Source organism: Phyllostomus discolor, chromosome 1 (genome assembly GCF_004126475.2).
Source record: "Phyllostomus discolor isolate MPI-MPIP mPhyDis1 chromosome 1, mPhyDis1.pri.v3, whole genome shotgun sequence".
Classification (NCBI taxonomy): Eukaryota; Metazoa; Chordata; class Mammalia; order Chiroptera; family Phyllostomidae; genus Phyllostomus; species Phyllostomus discolor.
The window spans coordinates 143,186,040-143,208,809 of record NC_040903.2 but is presented as its reverse complement, the minus strand read 5'-3'; the positions used below and the strand labels follow the sequence as shown (position 1 = coordinate 143,208,809).

At 45.7% G+C, this 22,770-nt stretch overlaps 1 protein-coding gene across 1 annotated transcript; it reads left to right on the top strand.

Annotated features, from left to right (window-relative positions):
• The first annotated feature begins 1,620 nt into the window (after window positions 1-1,620).
• LOC114492082 (dehydrogenase/reductase SDR family member 2, mitochondrial-like) lies at window positions 1,621-21,618 on the top strand. The gene is given in 10 exon segments (XM_036030120.1): window positions 1,621-1,734; window positions 13,280-13,470; window positions 14,796-14,920; window positions 14,923-14,972; window positions 15,487-15,588; window positions 19,151-19,221; window positions 20,229-20,277; window positions 20,554-20,687; window positions 20,910-20,966; window positions 21,217-21,618. Coding segments are annotated over 9 exon segments (840 nt in total). The 5' UTR covers window positions 1,621-1,734; window positions 13,280-13,330; the 3' UTR covers window positions 21,329-21,618.
• Window positions 21,619-22,770: the final 1,152 nt, after the last annotated feature.

Sequence of the window (22,770 nt, the reverse complement as noted above, 5' to 3'; positions counted from 1 at the left end):
TGTGTAAAGTGGGATGAGGGTTATTTTCTCATTAAAGAACTCATTGAAGAAGGACTGCGACCGAACCACCTCAGGATGGTCTGGAATGTGTAACATTTGCTCTTAAGTGTTATGGTTAGGGAAGACAAGGTTTTTACCTTGTGACTCATTAGCTGGCTGTAAACTGCTCAAATTATTTGGCCTTGTTTAATTATTTTGTCTCAGTTTTCCCTTATTCTACTTGCTAAGGAATTTTCCTAGCTCCTTACTATCCTGCCACATTCCCCCATTAGAGACTTCCATGAGACAATTGATGAGGGAGGATGGTATGTCTTCAGTGACTGCTTCCTGCTGACAAGGACCTTAGTCCCTGCCTGTGTAGTGTATGGCTATTTCCCCCTTCTTGATTGAAGAAGGACAAGGAAATGGGATGTGAGACTGGAGCAGAGAGGCTATTGGGTGATTCTTCTGTAGTAAGGGTGGGCTAAAGTCCCTGAAGTGTCACCATCCTGACATGGAATTGTTGTATCCTAGAGGAGATAAATTTGGCAAGAAGGTTAGTGGAGTGGAGGACCTGGGACTTTATCTGGTAAGGGTTAAATCCAACAGGGTCAGAAAAATTCCTTGCCTGAAGGAGAAGGCTGAGTGGCTAGTAAGAGAATGCCAGAAAATGAGAAAGACAATTATATTAAGGCCTAGCCATTGTATTACTTATCAGTACAGGTTTTTGTTTCTTGAAGAGGAACTTCAAGTCTTTGGTGGGCTCATAAAAATAGATCTCAGGTTGTGGTTCCTTTGGGGACACATAAGATATAGGTTTAACTCAATGAGTGGACCCAACTGGGTATCCCTGTGAGCTTACTGCAGTTGGGGTGCTCAGGAGATCATGAGGTGTGCCCTTCCATCTGTGTTGTAGTTGGGATTTGGGACAATTGTTCCTCCAGATTTTAAATAGACCATGTCTCCCAGTTTAACTTGTTTGTGTTAGTAGTTTTTATTGGGACCATGTAGAATTTTGTTTCCATATTCCTGTAATGTTTTTTTGTGCTTGTCCTAGATTAATGGTGTAAGATAACAGCTGGAAGATTTCCTCATCTATTAGCAGGTCAGATCCAAGAAAGTGCTTGCCATAGTTGAGTTCAAAGTGGCTAACTTGTAACATTTCTTTAGGTGCAGCTCCTTCTCAGGAGACCTATGAGTTACATAAACACCGAGGACTCTGAGGTTTCTTGGTATAGCCTGGCTAGCATCCTTTACTTGGTTTGATTAACTCTTTCTACCTTAACTGAGGACTGAAGTTTCCATCATGGGTGTACATGATTGTTGATTTCTAAAGCTTGAGCCAGCTGTTGTGAAATCTTGGCTATGAAAGAATTAGTCCCAAATTTGGTAAGATTTCTTTTAGTAAGTACTTGTACCTCAGTAGTCTTTTGTTTTCTGGTAGGAAAGGCTTCAATCCATCTGGCAAAATGTCTACAAATTCTAGCAAATACTGAAATTCAGCTATAGGAGACATCTGAGTGAGCTCAGTTGGCCAGTCTTCCCCAGGGATGTAGTGCCTCCGCGTTGTATTGGCATCAGGAAGGGAGGCGGTGGAGGTGACCCAGGGCATTATTTTTGGAGCAGAGTACACACCTGCAGGTCACTTTCTTCAGTCTTATAAAGTCTTTGTGTCACAACAGCTGGGAGATAAGAGTGGCAAGAACATCTCTCAAGTGAGTGTCATCGTGGAGCATTTCCATTTTAAGGTTTGAGGTAATAAAAGTTTACTATCCATTGACATTCAGCCTGTTGGGTCCCTAGAGAATCCGTTCTCTGAAGCCCAAGAGACTTGCTCCATGTAGAGGAAGGGCCTTCTGGGGGCTGAAAGAGGTTGGGGAGCAGAGCTGCTTCTAGGGTGATGGTTGAAGAGCGTTCTGCTATCTTAGCTGCCCAAATTGCCAATGTGTTGTTTTTGATTATGTGTGTTCCCCTTTTGGTGACTCCATGGTATATCACTGCTACTTCTCGAGGGAGTGTTACAGCTGTTAGGAATTCTAAAATTCCTTTATGGTGTTATGGAGGAGTTTTTGGCTTTTAAAGTTCTCTTTCTTCAAAATAGCAGCATGAGCATGTGATAGTAGAAACCCACATTTTGAGTCAGTGTACATAAAGGAAACACCAGAGGTTTCCCCGTAATTGTAAGGCCCTAGTGAATGCTGAGTTTAGCTTTTTGGGCCAAAGTAGAAAGGGGCAGGGAGTTTGCCTCTATTATTTCCTGAAGACTGACAATGCAGTGCCTGGCCTTTCTGACCCCATCTTCTATAAAACTGCTGCCATCCATAAACCACTCTGCTTCAGGATTAGGTAAAAGTTCATCTTTTGGGTTAGGCCTGCCTGGATATACTTGTTCAAAAGTTTCTGTGTGACCTGAGTTTCTGCATTTATTGGTAGGGAGGTGGCAGGATTGAGAGTTTGGCAAATGTTCAGGATTAATCCCAGAGAGTCTAAGAGGTGAACCTGGTGTTTATTTAGCTTTGCCTCGTGAGCTGCTGATATCCCTTTATTTCTAAAAGGGCTTGTACTTGATGGGGGTTTGTACTTCTCGTGGCTGCCCTAGGGAGAGCATTAGCCTCTTCTACTAGGAGAGCTGCTATGGGATCTAATTGTCTTGACAAGTAAGCTACCGGCCTTGGAGTCAGGCCCAGTTTCTGGGTGAGAACCCCAAGTGCTATTCTTTGTCTCTCTGCTGTATCTCTTTGGCTAAAGCATCTTTAAACACCTGGGAGCTGTTGGTAAAGCCCCCAGGGAGCATAGTTCATGTTTGTTGCCAAGTTTTCCCAGTTTGTGGGTTAGTCCATTCAAATGCCAACAAGTCCTGGGAGTCAGGATGAAGGGGGATGCAGAGAAAGGCATACTTTTAGTTTAATACAGTAAAATGTTTGGCTTTTCCTGGGATTTATGTTAAGATAGTGTAGGGGTTTGGAACTACAGGATGTACTGGAATTACAGTCTCAGTTATTGCCTTTAGGTTTTGAACAAATGGGTATTCTGTGTTTGGCCTTCGTCCTGGGGCAATAGGAGTATCACCTGTGGACTGGCAGGGCCTGAGGTGCCTATGCTTTATATACGTTTCAATGAGAGGTTAGATCCCTTTTATGGCCTCAGGTTTTAGAGGCTATTGTCTGGGTAGGGTATCCCTGGTTTTAGAGCTATCTTGGCAGGGGCTATGTTTAGTTTCCCATAACTCGGGGTTGACACGGACAAGGACAGATTCTGGAATATTATTAATTTCTGGTTCAGGGTGAGAAGTTAGATTGGACATCAGGCATAACAAGAAGGGTTCATTATCTTCTATGGCTATTGCTCCTAGGGTTATGGTAGTTCCTAGACTAGACAGGGTGTTGTTACTCCATTATAAGGGAATGGGGCACCCCAGAAATACAAGAAATGCATGAGTAAAAGTGAGATTCCAGAGGCTGCAGCTGAGTGGTTGAGTGAAATGGTAGCACTGAAGATGCCCATTTACCCCAGCAATCAAACAGGTTTGGAAGAAAGAGGTCCTGGTTAGTGAGTCAGAGAAGAGTAAGCTACTCCGTGTCTGATAAAAACGCAATGGGCTTATCTGCCACATCAGGGTCAGAGGCTTACCTGCCTCTGGTGTGATCGATGATCAGATGGTCAATGGGGGCAGTAGGAGACCTCAGACACTGTTAATTCTCAGGTGTTTTGACCATCATTGGTTTGGAGGCACTAGGTTCCCTTTGGAGCCTAAGCCATTCACTTTTCCAAATGCCTTTGCCCTGGTAGATTGGCATGGTGCCTGAGTCAGTCGTGGGCACTCCCTGCTCCCTGTCCTTCTTGTCTGCAGGAATAGCATCGCCCCTTTGATGTTCTTTGCAGTCTGGGAGCTGGGTGACCCAGAGGCAGCATAGGACTTAAAGCTGTGGCTATCGAATGAGCCTTTTGTTTCTGCTGGATGGCTTTTTGCTTCTCCTCTGCCCTGTGCTGGTTGTTCAAAACACTGAAGGCTATCTCTACCAGTTGCTCAGTGGTGGCCTGGAGTCCCAAGGCTAGTTTTGGTAACTTTCTCTTGATGTCTGGGGCTGCCTGCTGGATGAAATGCACCCCGAGAAATGCTCCGCCCTTGGCAGACTCAGTGTCGATGTTTGTGTACTTTGGACAATAAGTTGGTTTGTTTCCTATTGTCAGCTGTACCTGGGGCTTTTGTGGAAGAATAACAATCGGTTTTGAAAAATTAAAGGGAGCTTCTGGGCATTTTCATTCATCATTAACATTACTACCCTGCTTCACCAGCTATCTATGTGGCTTGCCTATTTTATTAATTTAATTTAATTTTATTTTATTTTATTTTATTTAATTTTTGGCCCATTTTTCCATTCAGAAAAATCTTTTTTCCAATGTCCTTCCTCCCTGTAATAGGTATGTTCCTTTCTTTTCTATTCCTTTCTTATCTTTACTTCCTAAATTCCTTCTTTTTGTTTCATTTTCCTCCACAATCCTTATTTAACCTGCACAAACCTTCTGCAAATGACACCAACCTTCTGTAACTTACCTAGTTCCTTTTAGTTGGCCCTAAAAATTTCATTTTCAGTGAAACAAACAAGCAAGCAAAATATAACCAGAGTCATTGAAATTAAGAACAAACTCACAGTAACCAGAGGGGAGGGGAGGGATATACCAGGGGAAGATGGGGGAAGGGTCGTCAAGGAACATGTATAAAGGACACATGGACAAAGCCAAATTGGGTAGGATCGAGGGTGGGAGGTGGGGATGGCTGGGTCAGGGGGAGTGGTGGGGAGAAAATGGAAACAACTGTACCTGAACAACAATAAAACAAAAGAAAGGAAAAAAGTAAGTAATTAGCATTCTTTAAATTGGCAAATTCATAAACACTTCATAAATTCTCAAAATAGGTTATTTCATTGGCAAACACATTCACATTTTTAAGACACATAATATACATAACATGAATCCTTTTTGTAAACCCAGGCAAAAACAAACATTTATGTTATGTTTATAACTCTAAAAAAGATTAACCTAAGTTACTCGTTTGGATTCTTGGTTATTGTTGCATTCCTTTAGCGAGCTCAAAAGTGAGCTGTTTTAGTGTCCTCGACAACTTTTAAGGTGGTTGGAGAAGAGGAGCCGAGGTATCAGGCCTGGGTGACTTCACTGCTCAAGCTTTAAACTTGGCCCTTTCGTCCTTTACATAGAGCTGGGGAAGCTGTCCTACAGTCTCCCACAGCCTGCACAGAATTGGGGGAGGCATTAATTTCCCTATTGTTCCAGGGACCGCAGCAGCTCCTGGGCCTCCAGGAGCACTTAGGGTGTTTAAAAAGACTCATTTGTTAGATTTTCCTTCAATTATCTTAGCCTTGTTTATAGGCTAATTACCCAGTGTGAAGACTTGTTGAGACTCTCAACAGAAAGCTTCAAAGACTGTGAATGAGCTGTGGAAACAAAGAAAGTCTCAGCCCCAATTCAAGGAATCACATCCCAAAAAGTTGTTTAAATAAGAGAAAAAGAAACCCATGACAGAAGATAAGGTACAGCATGACACCCAACAGCAGAGAGCAAAATGAGGACTGGGGTTGAGCAGGGAAAGGTTCCTTCAGACGTCAGGGGTAATGTAGGTCCTTGCCCACCACACTCTGTCACCCAGGTGTGTCACCTAAGGATGGTTGTGTGGGCAGGTGACTCCATGTCCAGAGGGCAGGCTTACTTTGTATCTCAGTGTTGATGAGGTATGCTTTGATGAAGGATTTACTCCTCAGCTGATAGGTAGGTTTCCCCCACAGCAATGATGAGAAGTGACAGGAAAGGTAAATCAGAAAGAGAGGGACAGAAGAGGAATTGAGTGGACACCATATCTGGATCACCAAACTGTTACGGGACAGGCTTTGGGCCTGGAGCGGATCTGCCTCAGGATGGCCAGTAGTGTGTGCATTCTTGAGTTAATTCAGGGAAGATTTTGCAACAGGAGTCCAGGGGATTTTGAGAGTATGTTTATTAAAGCTGGGGACAGTGAAAGGAAGGGCTTAAGGTAGTAGAAGCAACAGCAGAGAGAAAGTCAGAAAAAAGAGGCCTTACTGACAGGTGCTTGGGCTAAGCCCAGGATGAGTTGCCCTTGTCTGCTGCTCCCCTGGTTGCAAGTCTTGTGGAGACTCTTAGAGTTTAGGAGAAAGAGAGCAAAAATATAAGACATGGGCATGCTCTAGTGAGAGCACACAGTGAGTCCCTTGTCATGAAGCTTTTTTATCTTTCTTTGGCCTGCAGGAGTCCTAAGGAAAGTCTCACGGGAGGATCTTAACAGAATATTGATCAGCCTTCCACGTGTCCTTCAATATGTTGATTCATCAAAGTGTGTGTATAGAGGGGTCAGGGTTATTTTCTGGCTAGTGTTATTTTTGAAGAATCTCATCGACAAGGGACTGGGACAGAGGTTGATCTGCCCCAGTGCAGTCTGGAATATGTAAAACATTTGCTCTTATGTGTTCTTGGTTAGGAAAGATAAAGCCTTGGGATTCCTTTGCTGCCTGTAAATTGCTCAAATTGTTTGGCCTTGTTTAATTGTTTTGTATCTGTTTCCCTTATTCTACTTGTCAAAAAATTTTCCAAGCATTCTACAGAATTAAAGTCAGAGAATGTAGTTCTCATGTTCTCTCTCTCTCTCTCTGGTGGAAAATTCTATTGATAATTTCTGTGCCTTGTTGTTGTAAAATATTCTGTGGGGCATATCTTTGTGTTTTTTTTTTATTTGTAGAATAAAGAGATGCAAACCAAGCCAGGACCAACTGTCCCCAAATTAACTGGAAAAACTAAAGATTTTTTGTGTATTTGAAAGCATCAGAATGCTATCAAAAGTCACTGGGCCCAATTTCTGGGGACTGATAGGAGAATGGGCACATAAAAGTTGGCACATAGTCATCATTATGGTGGGAGTGATATTCTCTTTTGGCTTTGCACATCCTAATGGAACTTAAGCCTCCATCCATTTTTAAGTAACCCAGTCTGAACCAGGATAAGGACAATTATAAACCAATCACAAAGATGAATATAAATGTAATAATTATAAAGTTGTTGTAGTAGTATATATGCAAATTAAATCATGGCCACGTGAAGATTATCCCAAGAACACTAGATTGGCCACCAAAAGAAAACATCACTATAATCCAGTGATAAAATAAATCAATAGATGAAAAGATCCATCCATATGATCACTTTTTAGTATATTTTATTGATTATGCTATTAAAATCGTCTCATTTTTCTCCCCTTTATTTCCCTCTGCCCTGCACCCGCCTTCCTCCATCATTCCCCCACCTTAGTTCATGTCCATGGGTTGTACATATAAGTTCTTTGGCTTCTCCGTTTCCCATACTATTCTTAACCTTCTCCTGTCTATTTTTTACCTACCGATTATGATTCTTATTCCAAGTACCTTTCCCCCCATCCTTCTCCCTTCCCCACTCAGTGATAGCCTTCCATGTGATCTCCATTTCTGTGATTCTGTTCCTGTTTTTTTGTTGTTGTTTAGTTTTGTGGGGGGGGGGGGGGTTGGGTTTTGTTTTTTAGGTTCAGCTGTTGATAGTTGTGAACTTGTCATTTTACTGTTCACAGTTTTGATTTCCTTCTTTTTCATAGATATGTTCCTTTAACATTTCATATAAGGGCTTGGGGATGATGAACTCCTTTAACTTGACCTTATCTGGGAAGCACTTTATCTACCCTTCCATTCTTTTTTTTAAATATATTTTATTGCTTATGCTATTACAGTTGTCCCATTTCCCCCTTCTCTCCCCTCCACCCTGTACCCCCTCTCCCACCCACATTCCCCCCCTTTAGTTCATGTCCATGTGTCATACTTATAAGTTCTTTAGCTTCTACATTTCCCGTACTACTCTTGCCCTCCCCCTATCTATTTTCAACCTACATTCTATGCTACTTATTCTCTATACCTTTTCCCCCTCTCTCCTCCTCCCACTCCCCTGTTGCTAACCCTCCATGTGATCTCCATTTCTGTGGTTCTGTTCCTGTTCTAATTGTTTACTTAGTTTCTTTTGGTTTTGCTTTAGGTGTGGTTGTTAATATTTGTGAGTTTGCTGTCCTTTTACTATACATGTTTTTTCTTTATCTTCTTTTCTTAAATAAGTCCCTTTAGCATTTCATAAAATAAGGGCTTGGTGATGATGAACTCATTTAACTTGACCTTATCTGAAAAGCACTTTTTCTGCCCTTCCATTCTAAATGAGAGCTTTGCTGGATAGAGCAATCTGGGATGTAGGTCCTTGTCTTTCATGACTTGGAATATTTCTTTCCAGCCCCTTCTTGCCTGGAAGGTCTCTTTGGAGAAATCAGCTGACAGTCTGATGGGAACTCCTTTGTAGGTGACTGTCCCCTTATCTCTTGCTGCTTCTAGGATTCTATCCTTCGTTTTTACCTTGGCTAATGTAATTATGGTGTGCCTTGGTGTGTTTCTTCTTGGGTCCAACTTTTTTGGGGCTCTCTGAGCTTCTTGGATTTCTTGGAAGACTGTTCCCTTTGCCAGATTGGGGAAATTCTCCTTTATTATTTGTTCAAATACGTGCTCAATTTGTTGCTTTTCCCCTTCTGGTATCCCTATAATTCAGATGTTGGAACGTTTAAAGGTGTCCTTGAGGTTCCTAAGCTTCTCCTCATTTTTTTGAATTCTTATTTCATCATGCTTTCCTGCTTGGTTGATTCTATCTTCTTTCTGGTCCACTGTATTGTTTTGAGACTCAGTTTCCTTCCTTTCGCTATTGGCTCTCCTCCCTATATCTTCCTGTATCTCTTTTATGGTAACCTGCATCTTTTCATCTAATTTGCACCCAAAATCAACCAATTCCGTGAGCTTTCTGATCACCAATGTTTTGAACTGTGCATCTGATAGATTGGCTATTTCTTGGTCGCTCAAAAGGATGAGTCCTGGGGGACTGATCTGTTCTGTTGGAAACATATCTCTCCCTGTCTCTCTTTTTTTTTTCTTTTTCTTTTTTTTTTCTGGTCTGGTCGCTCTTGTTATGGTGGGGGGCGGAGCCTTAGGTGTTCACCAGGGCTGGGTACCCCAGTTGCTAGATTGTGACGTTATATGTGGGGGTGGGGGTGGGAGCAGGGACGGGAGGGAACAATGGCGGTAGTTCTGTTCTCCTGGGCTCAGACCCTTCTCTGGGATCCTGGGCTGCAAGCTCTGCCCTGGTCCACAATCGCTGCCTCACTGGGTCCGCCAGCCACAGCTTGCATACTCAGGGATCACTGCTGTGTTCTTACGCCCCAGATGGCTGTCGCGCCGATTTTGCGCCAAATTTTCCCCGACCTCCGTGCGCTGCCGACCCGTGCCAGCCCCACGCCCACCCGGCTCGTCTTCTCCTACCAGTCCGGATGAACGCGTCTACTTCAACTTCTTGGCTGTCCGACTTCCATTCAGATAAATCCTCTATCAGTTCTGGGTGTTATTCTGACTGTAAATTATTGTTGTTCTAATGTTGGTTGTGCGAGGAGGTACGGTGCGTCCACCTATTCCTCCATCTTGCCGAAGTCCTACCCTTCCATTCTTAAGATAGCTTTGCTGAATAGAGTAATCTTGGACGTAGGTCCTTGCGTTTCATGACTTAGAATGCTTCTTTCCAGCCCCTTGTTGCCTGCAAGGTTCTTTTGAGAAATCAGCAGATAGTCTTATGGGAACTCCTTTGTGGGTAACTGTCTTCTTTTCTCTTGCTGCTTTTAAGAGTCTCTCGTTATCTTTAATCTTGGGTAACTTAATTATGATGTGCCTTGGTGTGTTCCTTCTTGAGTCCAACTTCTTTGGGACTCTCTGAGCATCCTGGTCTTGCATGTCTATTTCCTTCACCACACTGAGGAAGTTTCCTTCATTATTTTTTCAAATAAGATTTCAGTTTGTTGTTCTTCCTCTTCTCCTTCTGGAACCCATATGATTCAGATGTTAGAATATTTAAAGTTGTTCCAGGGGTTCCTCAGCCTTTCTTCATTTTTTTTTTAATTCCTGTTTCTTCATTCTGGTCCAGTTGGATGTTTATTTCTTCCTTCTGTTCCAAACTATTGATTTGAGTCCTGGTTTCCTTCTCTTCACTGTTGGCTCTTGTATATTTTCCTTTATTTCACTTTGTATCACCTTCATTTCCTGCTTTATTTTGTGTCTGTAAGCATCATTTCTGTGAGCATCTGTAACCAGTGTTTTGAACTTTGCATCTGATATGCTGTCTATCTCCTCGTCTCTCAACTCTTCTTCTGGAGTTTTGGTCCGTTCTTTCATTTGGGCTATATCTCTTTGTGTTGGCATACCTGTTATGTTGTAAGGGGTAGAGCCTTAGGTACTTGCCAGGTTGGAGCAACCCACTTGGCTGCATTGTGGTGCTGTCTGTGGGGAAGGGCTCAGAGAAGGAACAATGCTGTCAGGCTCTCACCCCACTTGCATTCACTTCCCCTGCTACCCAGAAGCAAATTGGGCCCTTCTGGTGCTGATTTCTGGGTGGGTCAGTTTGTGCAGGTTCTAGGACCCTGTGGGTCCCTCCAACAGGCTCCTGTGAAACTGGAAGTTTCTCCCACTGCCACAACCCCATAAGATTTCTATAGGTAGAGGTTTTAAGGCTTTATTTCCCAGTGCTCTCACCCTGGGTTGCATGGTCTCTCTTGCCCCCAGTTTTCCCTACCAGTTTATCCACACACAAATATGGGAACAGCTAGTTCACCAGACCTGCCTTGCCTGCCAGGGCTGCCAGTAGCTGCCATGCTGCATGTCCTCTCTGCCCTGGCTGCCCAACTCTGCCCCTTCTGCCAGTCTGGATCAATGTTTCTTCTTTAAATCTTTGGTCGTGGGACTTCCCTACAGTTTGATTTTATGGCAGTTTTGGTTGTTTTTTTCGTTTTTAAATTGGTTGTTGTCCTTCTTTTGGTTGTGTGAGGAAGCAAAGCATCTCTATGTACACCTCCACCTTGGCCAGATGTTCATCATCTTAATAAAAACAAAATTTTCTTCTGTAGTATTTAAAATCTAAAAACTCTTAGCAAAGTAGAACTGGAAGGAAATTTTCTTAAGCCAATATGGAATCCTTCCAAACACCTTCAATAAATAGCATTTGAAGATGAACCTCACTCTGGTTAGTGTGGCTCAGTAGATTGAGCAAACTGAAAACTCACCAGTTTGATTCCTAATCAGGGCACTTGCCTGGGTTGCTGGCTAGGCCCACAGTTGGGGAGGTGTGACAGGCAGCTGATGGATGTTTCTCTTGCACATTAATGTTTCTCTACCTCTTTATCTTCCTCCCTCCTCTCTCTCTAAAAGTAAATGAATAAAATCTTTTAAAAAATAATAAAGATGAATCCTAACTATATGCCCATGGAAATCAGGAATAAAGCAAGGATGCCTGTAGCACCCCTACTATTCAGGCTTATTATGGATGTTCTAATTTATACAATTAATAAGAAAAGGAAGTAGCCCTGGCTGGTGTGGCTCAGTAGATTGACTGTCAGAATTTGAACTGAAAGGTTACCAGTTCCATTCAGAGTCAGGGCACATGCCTGGCTTGCAGGCCAGGTCCTCAGCTGGGGGCATGTAAGAGACAACCAATTGATGTATCTTGAAGACATCGATGTTTCTCTCCCTCTCTATCTCTCTCCCTTCCCTCTTTCTAAAAATAAATAAATAAAATCTTTTAAAAAATGGAATCAAGATATAAGGACTCATAGGAAGGGAAAAACTCAATATTTGCTAAGCATAGACTCTATGACAAGATATTAAATTAACAAGATAATTCAGCAGTTGGTAGCTATAGGATGCATGTATGAAATCAACAATGTGGCCATACAACACAATACCCAGTTCAAAATATATGAAAAGAGTAGAAAGATGGTGGAGGAGTGAATGGAAGCTACATTAACCTCCTCCCGGGACCAAGTGGAATTTATAACCAAATTTTAGAGAAATCATCCTGAATAACCAACAGCACACTATCTGGAGAGAAGCCTTATATCCAAGGACAGACAGAAGAAACTACTTCACCACAATATGATTGTAGGGAGTCTGGAGGAAGCGCAAGAGGGCTGGCTGGGCTCCCATGTGTGGCAGCTAAAGTTACGGAAGGATACTTCAGTAGTTGAGGGGTTCCACCCTCATGGAAGAAGGGATTAAGCTCCACTTCTTCCCAAGGACAATATTGACAATATTGTAACTGACAGGAGTGGAAATAGACCCCTCTGTGGGTAATCAGCTGTCTGGTTTGCCTATGACTGAGCAGCTTCCTGAAATGTTGGTCCTTCAGTGCTAAACCTGCAGCCCTGAAAACAGTGATCTTGGTCATCCTCAGTCTGGTGTTCTTGATTTTTGAGTGGGATAACTGTAAAACTCATAACTATGGCTCAGAGTTCCTCAGCAGGATTGGTCTTCTAGTACCCATAGACTTAACCCCCTTGAAATCTGTTATTTATCGGCTATCTTTCCTTCTGTCTCACTCCCTCCATTTTCCTAACATTGCTTCCCAAGGTCGTCTCCAAAAAAAACCCTACTTGGTTTCTGACTATGTTTCTGAAGTAGCCGGCCTAGGAAAACTACTGTTCCTTGATCTCTGAGTAAGAAGGTGAGGGGGTTTGGGATGAAAGGTGTGAGTTTAGAGAAAGTTGTTGCAGATATGAGATGTTGCTGATACAGTTACAATGACACAAGTGACGTGGGATCTTTGGGCAGATGGGCCTCAACAATATGGTCTGGGGTCAGGAGGGGTGAGGGTACAGGCCCTATGAAAGTGTTTGAAACAAAGAAGGAGTGGCTTAACTTTTATCTACAGTTGGATGATAGTCATTTGTGATGAGAGGAAGCAACTTGCCTGTGAGAAATGCTGGCACATTTAATGTATCTGATGAGGAAGCAATTGTGTTGCTTCCAGTAGGAAGCTGATGGAAGAAGAGGTTACAGCAGGCTGAGGAAAGTTGAGAAGAAAGTTCAACGTAGTTTCTTGTGGAAAAATAGATGTTTAGAGGGAAGCACAAAGGTGACTCTTGGAAGAGTGCTGTGATAGTCCTTTATGGAGGGGATCAGGGATGGTTGAAGGTAAGTCAGGCAAGTATCACCCAGGCGTCTACCAAGGGCCAGCATCATGGGGAAGCCCATCTAGGGAGCAGGTCATGTAAGGACATGAGCAGCTCTGTTCTTTCCTGGTAAGTTTGAAGGTGGTAGGACACCTATCAGAAACTTTGGCGGAACCGTCCCATGAAGGATGTGTGGAGACACAGATCCTAACATGGCTCATGACATGATTGTCTTCCCAGGTTCTTCCTCAGCACTGGGTCCTGGAGGAGGGTAGACAGACAGTGACTACCATGTTCAGGTCTGTATTGTGGGCCTTTAAGGGTCTTCATTGCTCCTCAGTCCTTCTCTCAGCAAGAATGAACAGCAGAAGGGCACGTAGGAGCAGTGCCCTGGCTGGGAACGTGGCTGTGATCACTGGGTCCACATGTGGGTGAGTGAATGGGAATCCAGGTGCCCAAGAGATGTTAGAGTCCCCATCCTGGAGAGGGGCCATCCTTCTCACACATCCGTCTGGACACCCCACCTCATTCCACAGCCCTGACATTTATAATTAACTCCAAATCTCAGCATGTCTTCCTAAAACATCTGGTCTCTAAGTTCCAAGAATGATATATTTGGAAAATCAGCTGCTTCCGACTCAATCAGAGCAGGGTTTGAATCTAGTCTCTGCTACTTACTAACTGAATAGCCCTATGATATTTAACTTGTTATCCTCATCAGAATGGGTATATGGCCATGGTCTTTTAGGGACCTGGTCCAATATGGAGAAGCCCAAGACTTACTGGTCTCCCAGACTGACAGGTTCCACTGACAGCAGAGGGCCCACCAGCAGCAGGGCACTGGGCAGGGTGATGTCTCAGACCAGCTCAGAGAGATTTCATGGATGAACCTCTTCCTCACATCTCCTCCTATGGCCCTCCTATTCCACTCATCCTCCAATTGCCACAAAGGGCTAGGGTCTATAATGAGTCATTACTGCAGGTGGGAAGAGGGGAGAATTCTGGTGTTCAGTGCTTCCGGGCATTGTCTTCTTTTTGACCTTTCATGGTCTATAATGTTATAATTCATATCCCTTTATTTTAGAACTGTTTAATATTCTGGAGTTTCAGATCCCCATACTGTTTTAAATCTGTGTGTCCCCAAATGCCCAGCCCTCATTACAAATGAATAATTCAAAATTCCAAACTGCCCAGTTTATGTGAGAGCAGGGAAATGTGCCTTCAGCCCTTGATCACATGGCCTCAAACAGCCCTAGTCAGGATGCATACCAGACCTCCTTAAAGTAAGGACATTAAAGTGAGGGGGCAGAACATATTCTCAGCATCAACGTTTTTAAGCTGCAGAGCAGAGGAGAGTCGCAAGGCTCAGAGAAAGTGCAATTTACACCAGAGGCCTCTGGCTAGAATCAAGGGAGAAAACACTGGGTAGTTCAAGATTCTCTGCAATTGAGGCGAGGTGCCCAGCTCTTTTATGCATGTTCTGATGGAGCACTACTTTCTCAAATTCCTTTTACTAAGTTGATATGCAAAATTTCTCATTTATATGAGTATTATACATAGAGTTGTGAGAATTAACTGGCTTAATGTTGTTGAAGGCCACATGTATAGGAAGCCTTTCAATAGTTCCACTTTCCCACTCAAAAGATTGGGAGGCAGCTCTTGGACCACATTTTGGAACTCAGTTAGTGTCTCACGATCAGACTCCTAAAAGAAGGGTGGAGAGGGCCAAAGCCGTCACAGCCATTTCTGCCCACAGGATCCGCTTTGCCATTGCCCGGCGTCCGGCCCAGGATGGGGCTCACGTGGTGATCAGCAGCCAGAAGCAGCAGAACGAGGACCAGGCAGTGGCAGCGCTGCAAGGGGAAGGGCTGAGTGTGACAGGCACGTATGCCACGTGGGGAAGGCCGAGGACCGGGAGCAGTTGGTGGCCACGGTGAGGGGACAAGGGGTGGAAGGATACAGGGAAGAGAACATGCAGAACATTTTCCTCACTGTTCAGCCTCGGGAGGAGTAGGCTCTGGGATGGGGGTGTGGAGGGCTTTGAACAAACACATCCAGAGATCATGATTGCTCAGTCTAACTGGGCAGACACTGACTTTCTGCAAAGTGGCCTGTTCATGAGAGGAACCTCTGCCCTCCACCCCAGTCCCTACACCCTGAGAGAACTGTGGTTGAAAGGTGTGAAGGAATTTCCCCATTCCTAGCACACAGATGGATTCCAGGAGAAGACCCTGCTCTCTGAGACCCTTAGCACAGAGAGCCTGCCTCTGGCCCACCCAGGGCACCTACCTTCACTAGGAGTTTTGTTGTCATAGGAGTCTTGTCGCCATCCATGGCTGATCCAGTATCTACTCTGTAAGCTTTGCCTTGATGCACATGTACCTGGGGGGGCTCTCTTCAGCCCCTCACCACACTCACCTGCCCCTATGCCTTGCCTTTTCCCTCAGGCCCTGGAACACAGTGGGGCTGTGGACTTCTTGATGTGTAACGCTGCAGTGAACCCCTGGGTTGGGGGCACTCTGGGGGCCAGTGAGGAGATTTGGGACAAGGTAAGAGACTGCTGGGAGCTCACTGAGGGGTTGATGTGGGTCTCCAGAGGGCCCAGCCCACTGGGACTCTTCCCTCCCTCCCACCTTTATTGTAAATAGAGGTCTGACCCTTTGTCCCAGGGTGCCCTGTTGTTTGTGTATTTTTAAAGCAAGTTCTGACACTCTGCTTTCTTTGCTCTTCGCAACCCTTTTGCATTTATTCATTCAGCAAATATTTAGTGAGGGCTTGCTATGTCCCAGGCATGTTCCAGGCTCTGGGAACACAGCTGTGGGAGTAAGTCTCTGCTCTTGGCAGGACTCACGAATCCTAAGGTCTCTGTTCCCTGTCACCAATTTATGTCTTACATCCTTCTGTGGGACTTATATTGGTGGCTCCTGTTTGGTGACTCGTACTTGCTGCTGAGATTCTCTGCCTTCCTAGACCAGGGCTCCTCACTGTCCCTCAAATGAATCTGCTGTGCCTGTCAGGCCTGGACACATCCATCACCTTCTCGTGGGCTCAGAGGTCCCAACTCAGTATAAGTTCACTTAAACACCCTCCTCCTGTGGACTTCCGGCCAAGATGGAGGCATAGGTAGACACACTGTGCCTCCTCACACAACCAAAATAAGGACACCAAAAACTTAGAAACAAAAAAACAACCTGTACTGACAGAAAACTGAACTGTATGGAAGTCCGACAACCAAGGAGTTAAAATAGACACATTCTTCCACACTGGTAGAAGGGGCGGAGTCAGGCAGCCATGTGGAGAGGGGTCCAGCAAAAAAAGTGGTGGCTGGCCCACCCTGGGGCGGGGGAGGCAGCAGTGGGCAGACCCAGCGAGGAGGAGGTTGTGGAGGGGTGCAGTGCACAAGGCGTCTGGCGGACCGGGTGGTCCCACAATTGCACACAGATAAACCAGGAGAGACTGGGGAGTGAGACAGAACACACAACCCATGGCTCCAGCGTGGGGAAATAGAGCCTCAAAACACCAATTGATAACACCTGTGGGGGTTGAGGTGCCAGGAGGAACTCCCAGCCTCACAGGAGAGTTCATTGGAGAGACCCATTGGGTTGGAGAATGTACATAAGCCCACCCACACAGGAATCAGCACCAGAAGGGTCCAGTTTGCTTTACGGAAGCAGCGGAAGGGACTGAAAGCCAGCAGAGAATGGAGCAACCACCACTGATCCCTCTCAGACCCCTGCCCCACCTACAGTGTCACAACACAGTGATGTGGGTTACCCTGCCCTGGTGAACACCTAAGGCTCCACCCCTTACTACATAACAGGCGCGTCAAGGCAAAAAAAAAAAAAATGGCCCAAATGAAAGAATAGATTAAAGCTCCAGAACAAATATAACTAAGCAACCAAGAGATAGCCAACCTATCAGATGCACAGTTCAAAGCACTGGTGATCAGGATGCTCACAGAATTGGTTGAATTCGGTTGCAAATTAGATGAAAAAATAAAGGCTATGCTAAGTGAAATAAAGGAAAATGTACAGGGAACCAATAGTGATGGGAAGGAAACTGAGACTCAAATCAATGGAATGGACCAGAAGGAAGAAAGAAACAACCAAACAGAAAAGAATGAAGAAACAAGAATTCCAAAAAATGAGGAGAGGCTTAGGAACCTCCAGGACATCTTTAAACATTCCAACATCCAATCATAGGGGTGCCAGAAGGAGAAGAGGAAGAGCAAGAAATTGAAAACTTATTTGAACAAATAATGAAGGAGAACTTCCCCAATCCGGCAAAGGAAATAGACTTCTAGGAAGTCCAGGAAGCTCAGAGAGTCCCAAAGAAGTTGGACCCAAGGAGGAACACACCAAGGCACATCATAATTACATTACCCAAGATTAAACAGAAGGAGAGAATTCTAGAAGTAGCAAGAGAAAAGGAGACAGTTACCTACAAAGGAGTTCCCATCAGACTGTCAGCTGATTTTTCGAAAGAGACCTTACAGGCAAGAAGGGGCTGGAAAGAAATATTCCAAGTCATGAAAGGCAAGGACCTACATCCCAGATTACTCTATCCAGCAAAGCTTTCATTTAGAATAGAAGGGCCGATAAAGTGCTTCTCAGATAAGGTCAAGTTAAATGAGTTCATCATCAGCAAGCCCTTATTATATGAAATGTTAAAGGGACTTATCTAAGAAAAAGAAGATAAAAAACATGTATAGTAAAATGACAGCAAACTCACAATTATTAACAACCACACCTAAAAACAAAAACAAACTAAGCAAACAACTAGAACAGGAACAGAACCACAGAAATGGAGATCACATGGAGGGTTAGCAACAGGGGAGTGGGAGGAGGAGAGAGGCGGAAAGGTAAAGGGAATAAGTAGCATAGATGGTAGGCAGAAAATACACAAGGGGAGGGCAAGAATACTATGGGAAATGTAGAAGCTACAGAACTTATAAGTAAGACACACGGACATGAACTAAAGGGGGAAATGTGGGTGGGAGAGGGTGTGCAGGGTGGCTGGGAGTGAAGGGGGGAAATGGGACAACTGTAATAGAATAATCAATAAAGTATATTTTTAAAAAACCCTCCTCCTGTTGCACAAAGGCCGAGGAGAGACCTTATAAAGTGCCTTGAGGTCCATCTTGGGCTTCATTGCTTTCCCACAACTGTGGGGAAAACAACAGACAGGCCAGTCAGTTACAGATGTGCAGTCTCATTCCTTGGAGGCACAGGACACAGCTGACCTTGCTGGACACAGACCCCACAGGAGGCATCTGCTGCCATCTTAATCCCCAGTGACACTCTGTTTCAGACCCCGGCTCAGTCTCTGCATCTTTCCTTAACAGTTCCTCTCCCACTCCTCTCCTGTCCCTGGACCCACAGGACAGAGTTCCCAGAAGTTCAGGGACTGTTGTGTCTGAGCCCAGATCCAGGCTGTAGTCACAGACAGGATGCGCATGTGCTCCTGACAGAGTCACGATTCTTGTTATGTCTCCCTCTTTGTGCTGGCCACAGGAAAGCTCAGGGCCACATCTGCAATAAACCAACGTGTGTGTGGGCCCTCCCAGCATGCATTTCTGTGACCATCTAATACAATAATGCACAATCCTGACTATGTGCTGGGAAGCATGAGCCCCAACTTCACTCTTGCTTTTTCTTATTTTTCAACACTTATTTTCCCACTCTAGTTCTTCATGTATAATGTCTACATTAATTTGTTTTGTGTTGTTGCATCGTAGTATGCCTCAAATTCAAATAAAAACACAGACAGAAAAAGATAACTCCTCCCTGAAGAAATTTGCCTTGTTCCCGCTACCTAGGACTTTCCCTCCACCTGTTCTTCAATCTTTTTCCAGGGCCCTCTGCTTATAACTTTGCTCTGCTCTTAAAGGCCTGAACATTTTCTTCACTCACCTGAATCCTGAGCTGTTTGCATTTTCAGGGCTCTGCTTACAGGCCCGCCCCTTATCCTGCCAGCCTAGCCAACTATTAACAAGTCAGAAATATAGCCTGCCTGGGTCAGATGTGGGACTGGGCTATCCGAATGGCACACATCTGAGTTCTCACTGACTTGTCTTCTTCACTGTCCACAATCTCTCTACCCTGATTCCAGATCTTGAATGTCAATGTGAAGTCCCCAGCCCTGCTGCTGAGCCAGCTGCTGCCCCACATGGAAAAGAGAGGGTAAGGCTAAAGGGCTGAGTCAGAGGTTGTTGCAAGATGGGGAGACTGAGCCATAGGAATCCAGTGTGGAGAGCACAGGAGCACAGCTGGGAGTGGGGAGGACAGAGGTGGTCTCTCTGGTAGCTCCCCATCTCCCTACCTCTGCCTTGCCTCATCCTGTGCACAGTCACAGCTTCTAATTTTAGTGTCTTCAGGATGAGGGCTATGTTTCAGGGGCCCAGGCATGTTCCACTGGCCCTGACATCACCAGGTCTGGGAAGAGGCTGTGCTTTAGCTCTTTAACCTTTAGCTGTTCATCCACACCCTCACCTGTCTGGTTCTGTCACAGCTGGACAATCCCTGTTCACCGACTTACACACTATGACGGGGTTTGTCCCATTTCTGTCCACAAGGAGAAGCCATCCCAGCCCCACCCCCACCCACTCACTCTCTACTTCTTGGTCTCCAGGGTCTCTGCCCTGTTCCAGATCCTGCCTATCTGACTATGGGTCTCCTGACAGGGACTTGGGCCACCACCTCCCTTGGGATACCTCTGCTCCTCTGGCTTCTCCTTGCAGGCACACTCTTTGGGAACTGGCTGGGGGTTGTCTTGGGGAGAAGGAAAGTTCCTGACTGCCATTTCTTGTCTCCTTCTGGCCTGTCTGCTTCCCTGAGGAGGCACATGGACAGGCATCCTGATCAGCTCTGGTGCGTCTTCACACACCCCTCTGCTCTCTTCCCCACGCACCTGACTCTCTGCTCATCACTCCTTGCAGCAGAGGCAGAAGAGTATAACTATTCTGAGCATGGACCCTGGGCCAGAGAGGTAGGGTTGGCATCCCAGCTCTGCCACTTATTGGCTGTGTTACTGAACTTCTCTGAGCCTCGGTTCCTTCAGCTGTAAAATGGGGATAATAGTAGGAGCTGTGTGAGGATTGCACGAGTCAAAGACTGCACTATAGCACCTCAGTCAATGTTGACTTATTAGCTCCTTCTCCCCTCTGTGTGTGTCTGTCTCCTCTCAGGAGAGGAGTTGTCATCCTGGTCTCTTCTGTTGCAGCATGTATTCCCCAGGTGGTGAGTGCTGGTTGGGAGGGGGCAAGAGTTCCCTAGAGTCCCACAGGGTCAGTGCCTGGGATGTACCCCCACTTGCTCCTGCTGCTCAGGGCTGAATTAATGCCCATGTGCCTGCTGGATCTCTCAGACCAGCATCTGTTCTTGAAACAGATCAGGGAGTGTGTTTGTGGTCTGAACTCAGGCCAGCTGTGATTGTCTGTAGGTAAGAACTCCAACTGATGTGATACTTTCCCCAACATCCCCATATCCTCCTAATCACTGCTAATCCCATCACAGGAGGTGGGTGTCTACACTGTCAGTAAGACAGCCCTGCTGGGCCTCAACAGGACACTTTCGAAGGAGCTGGCCCCCAAGGGCATCCGGGTGAACTGCTTAGTTCCAGGAATAATTGAGACTGACTTCAGCCAAGTGGTGGGCACTGGGGTGTGTCCTGTGTTTCCCTAGCCTGGCCAAGTGGAAACCCTTCCCAGTGACTAAAGATAAAGGGGATCCGTGTTCTCACTGTCCTCTGAACTCAGCCATGATCCTGTCCATCAACACTTAGAAAGGCAGACATGCCATGTGACTTCCTTGTGGCCCTGCCATCTCCTTGTTTTCTCAGCAGCAACTCTTCAATCTCTTTCCTTTGCCCCGTTTCATAAGAGCAAGGCTCTTTGGAACAACTACAAGGAAACCCTGCTGGTGCAGAGGCAAGTGAGGTTCGGGGCCTCAGTGGTCTGGGTGTGTAGGGGAGGGGCATCTGAGTCTCTCTCAGGAGAAGACCCTCCCTGTCTGCAGACCATTGCTTTTGCTGGCAGCCTGTCTGTGCGAGCAGCCCTGCTGAGTCCACCCTGTCACTCCATCAAGCCCACTGCCACCTGGGGCCTGTGAGCCTTAGAGCAGCAGAACCAGAGCGTGAGATCACTGATGCTGTGCCCTGTCCTCCCACCTTCCCTGTAGGACCAGGCAGCCAGAGGACTGTGTGGGGCTTGTGTCCTTCCTGTGCTCCCAAGATGTGAGCTACATCACCAGCGAGAACATCGCTGTGGCCGGGTACTCCACGAGGCTCTGATGGGGCCTGAGACCCACAGATCTGTGGGTCTGGGCCTAGGAGCCTGAGGGTGGGAGGGCTATGCAGTTGGTCTTCAGGGTCTGGGGAGAGAGTGCAAAGCTCTGCCAGACTACACTTAGCAGGCTTGCTCATGCCAGATTGAGGCAGAACCCCCAGTAGTCTGTCTGATCCTTGGGATCCTCTGTGTGCCTGTAGTAGGTCTGGCTACTGTGACCCCACGAACATATAGGTTTCTGGTGTGGGGCTGTGGTGCTGAAGGAGTTCATAGGGCTGGTGCTTTGAGGAACCCAGATGGACAGGTCTACACACTCAGGCTACTGAAGGATGCTTGGCTGCTTCTCTCTGTTCTTTATGCTTTGTACACCTTTTTCCCTAAAATAAAGTCCAGCATATCATCACCTCCGGAAATTCTTGGGCCAAGGGCAGCATGGCTGCAGATAGGCCTCTCCCATGGCCTGCCTCCTGTTGCTGCCCTGGGCCCATATCAGACCCCTGTCACAGTGGTGGTAAGGGAGCATTCACAGCAGGCTCTGCTCTATTCTCTGAGCTGGGGCTGGTGGAGGCTGAGCAGAGCTGCAGGGAGTGGTGGCAAGAGGGGCAGGGATTCTGGAGTTCCTCCTGGGGTTCTAGAGGTTAGTGCTTCTTAATTATTTCTGTGTTACATGGACCTTGATCACCTGAAGAAAAAAGTCACACCAAATCTCGTGTGTGATTCCAGGTTGAGAACTTCTCATTTAGCCAGAAGAGAGTTGTGGGTACTGACGTTTCTCTTGGCATTGGCTCCTCCTGGTGAAGGCCCTTTCTCTTGTCCTGAGTCAGATTTGGGGGCATCATCACCATGTGTGGACATGTGTGAGGCTCAGCAGAGTTGAAGGGAAACAATGGCCTTGAAGTCACTCAGGGCTCTGCAGACACCTCTCCTCCTCTCTTACCGTCCACTTGTCTTGTCCTGAATTGATCCCAAGGGAGAATGTGAGACATGGCTTTCAACCTGATCTCTTGCCTTCACTTCACTGAAGACTCTCATTAGTGTCCTCTCTTTGGACCTCTCAGGGGTCCTTGCTATGAGAATAATTCAATTACAAAAGCATATTGCTTTCTACTGCCTACCACGTGTTTGGCCAGTCAACGTGGAGTACACAAAAGTAGATAAGATCCAAACTCCCTCAAGTCTGTCATTCTGGTTGGGAAGCAGCAGGTAAAACAGTCATCAATAAAGGAGGCAGAATATGTTCATTTATTCAATAAATTCATTGTATCACTCAATTGCATATACTGTTCTAGGACCTTATGTTGCAGGTATGTACAAAACAAAGGTGACTGACCTACAGAACTTACATTTTAGTGGGTGGCATATACAATAAACAACAATCATATTACAAATAAACTATATAGTGTGTTGTTATGTGCATAGGTACAGAAGAAAAGAGTGTAGGGTGGGG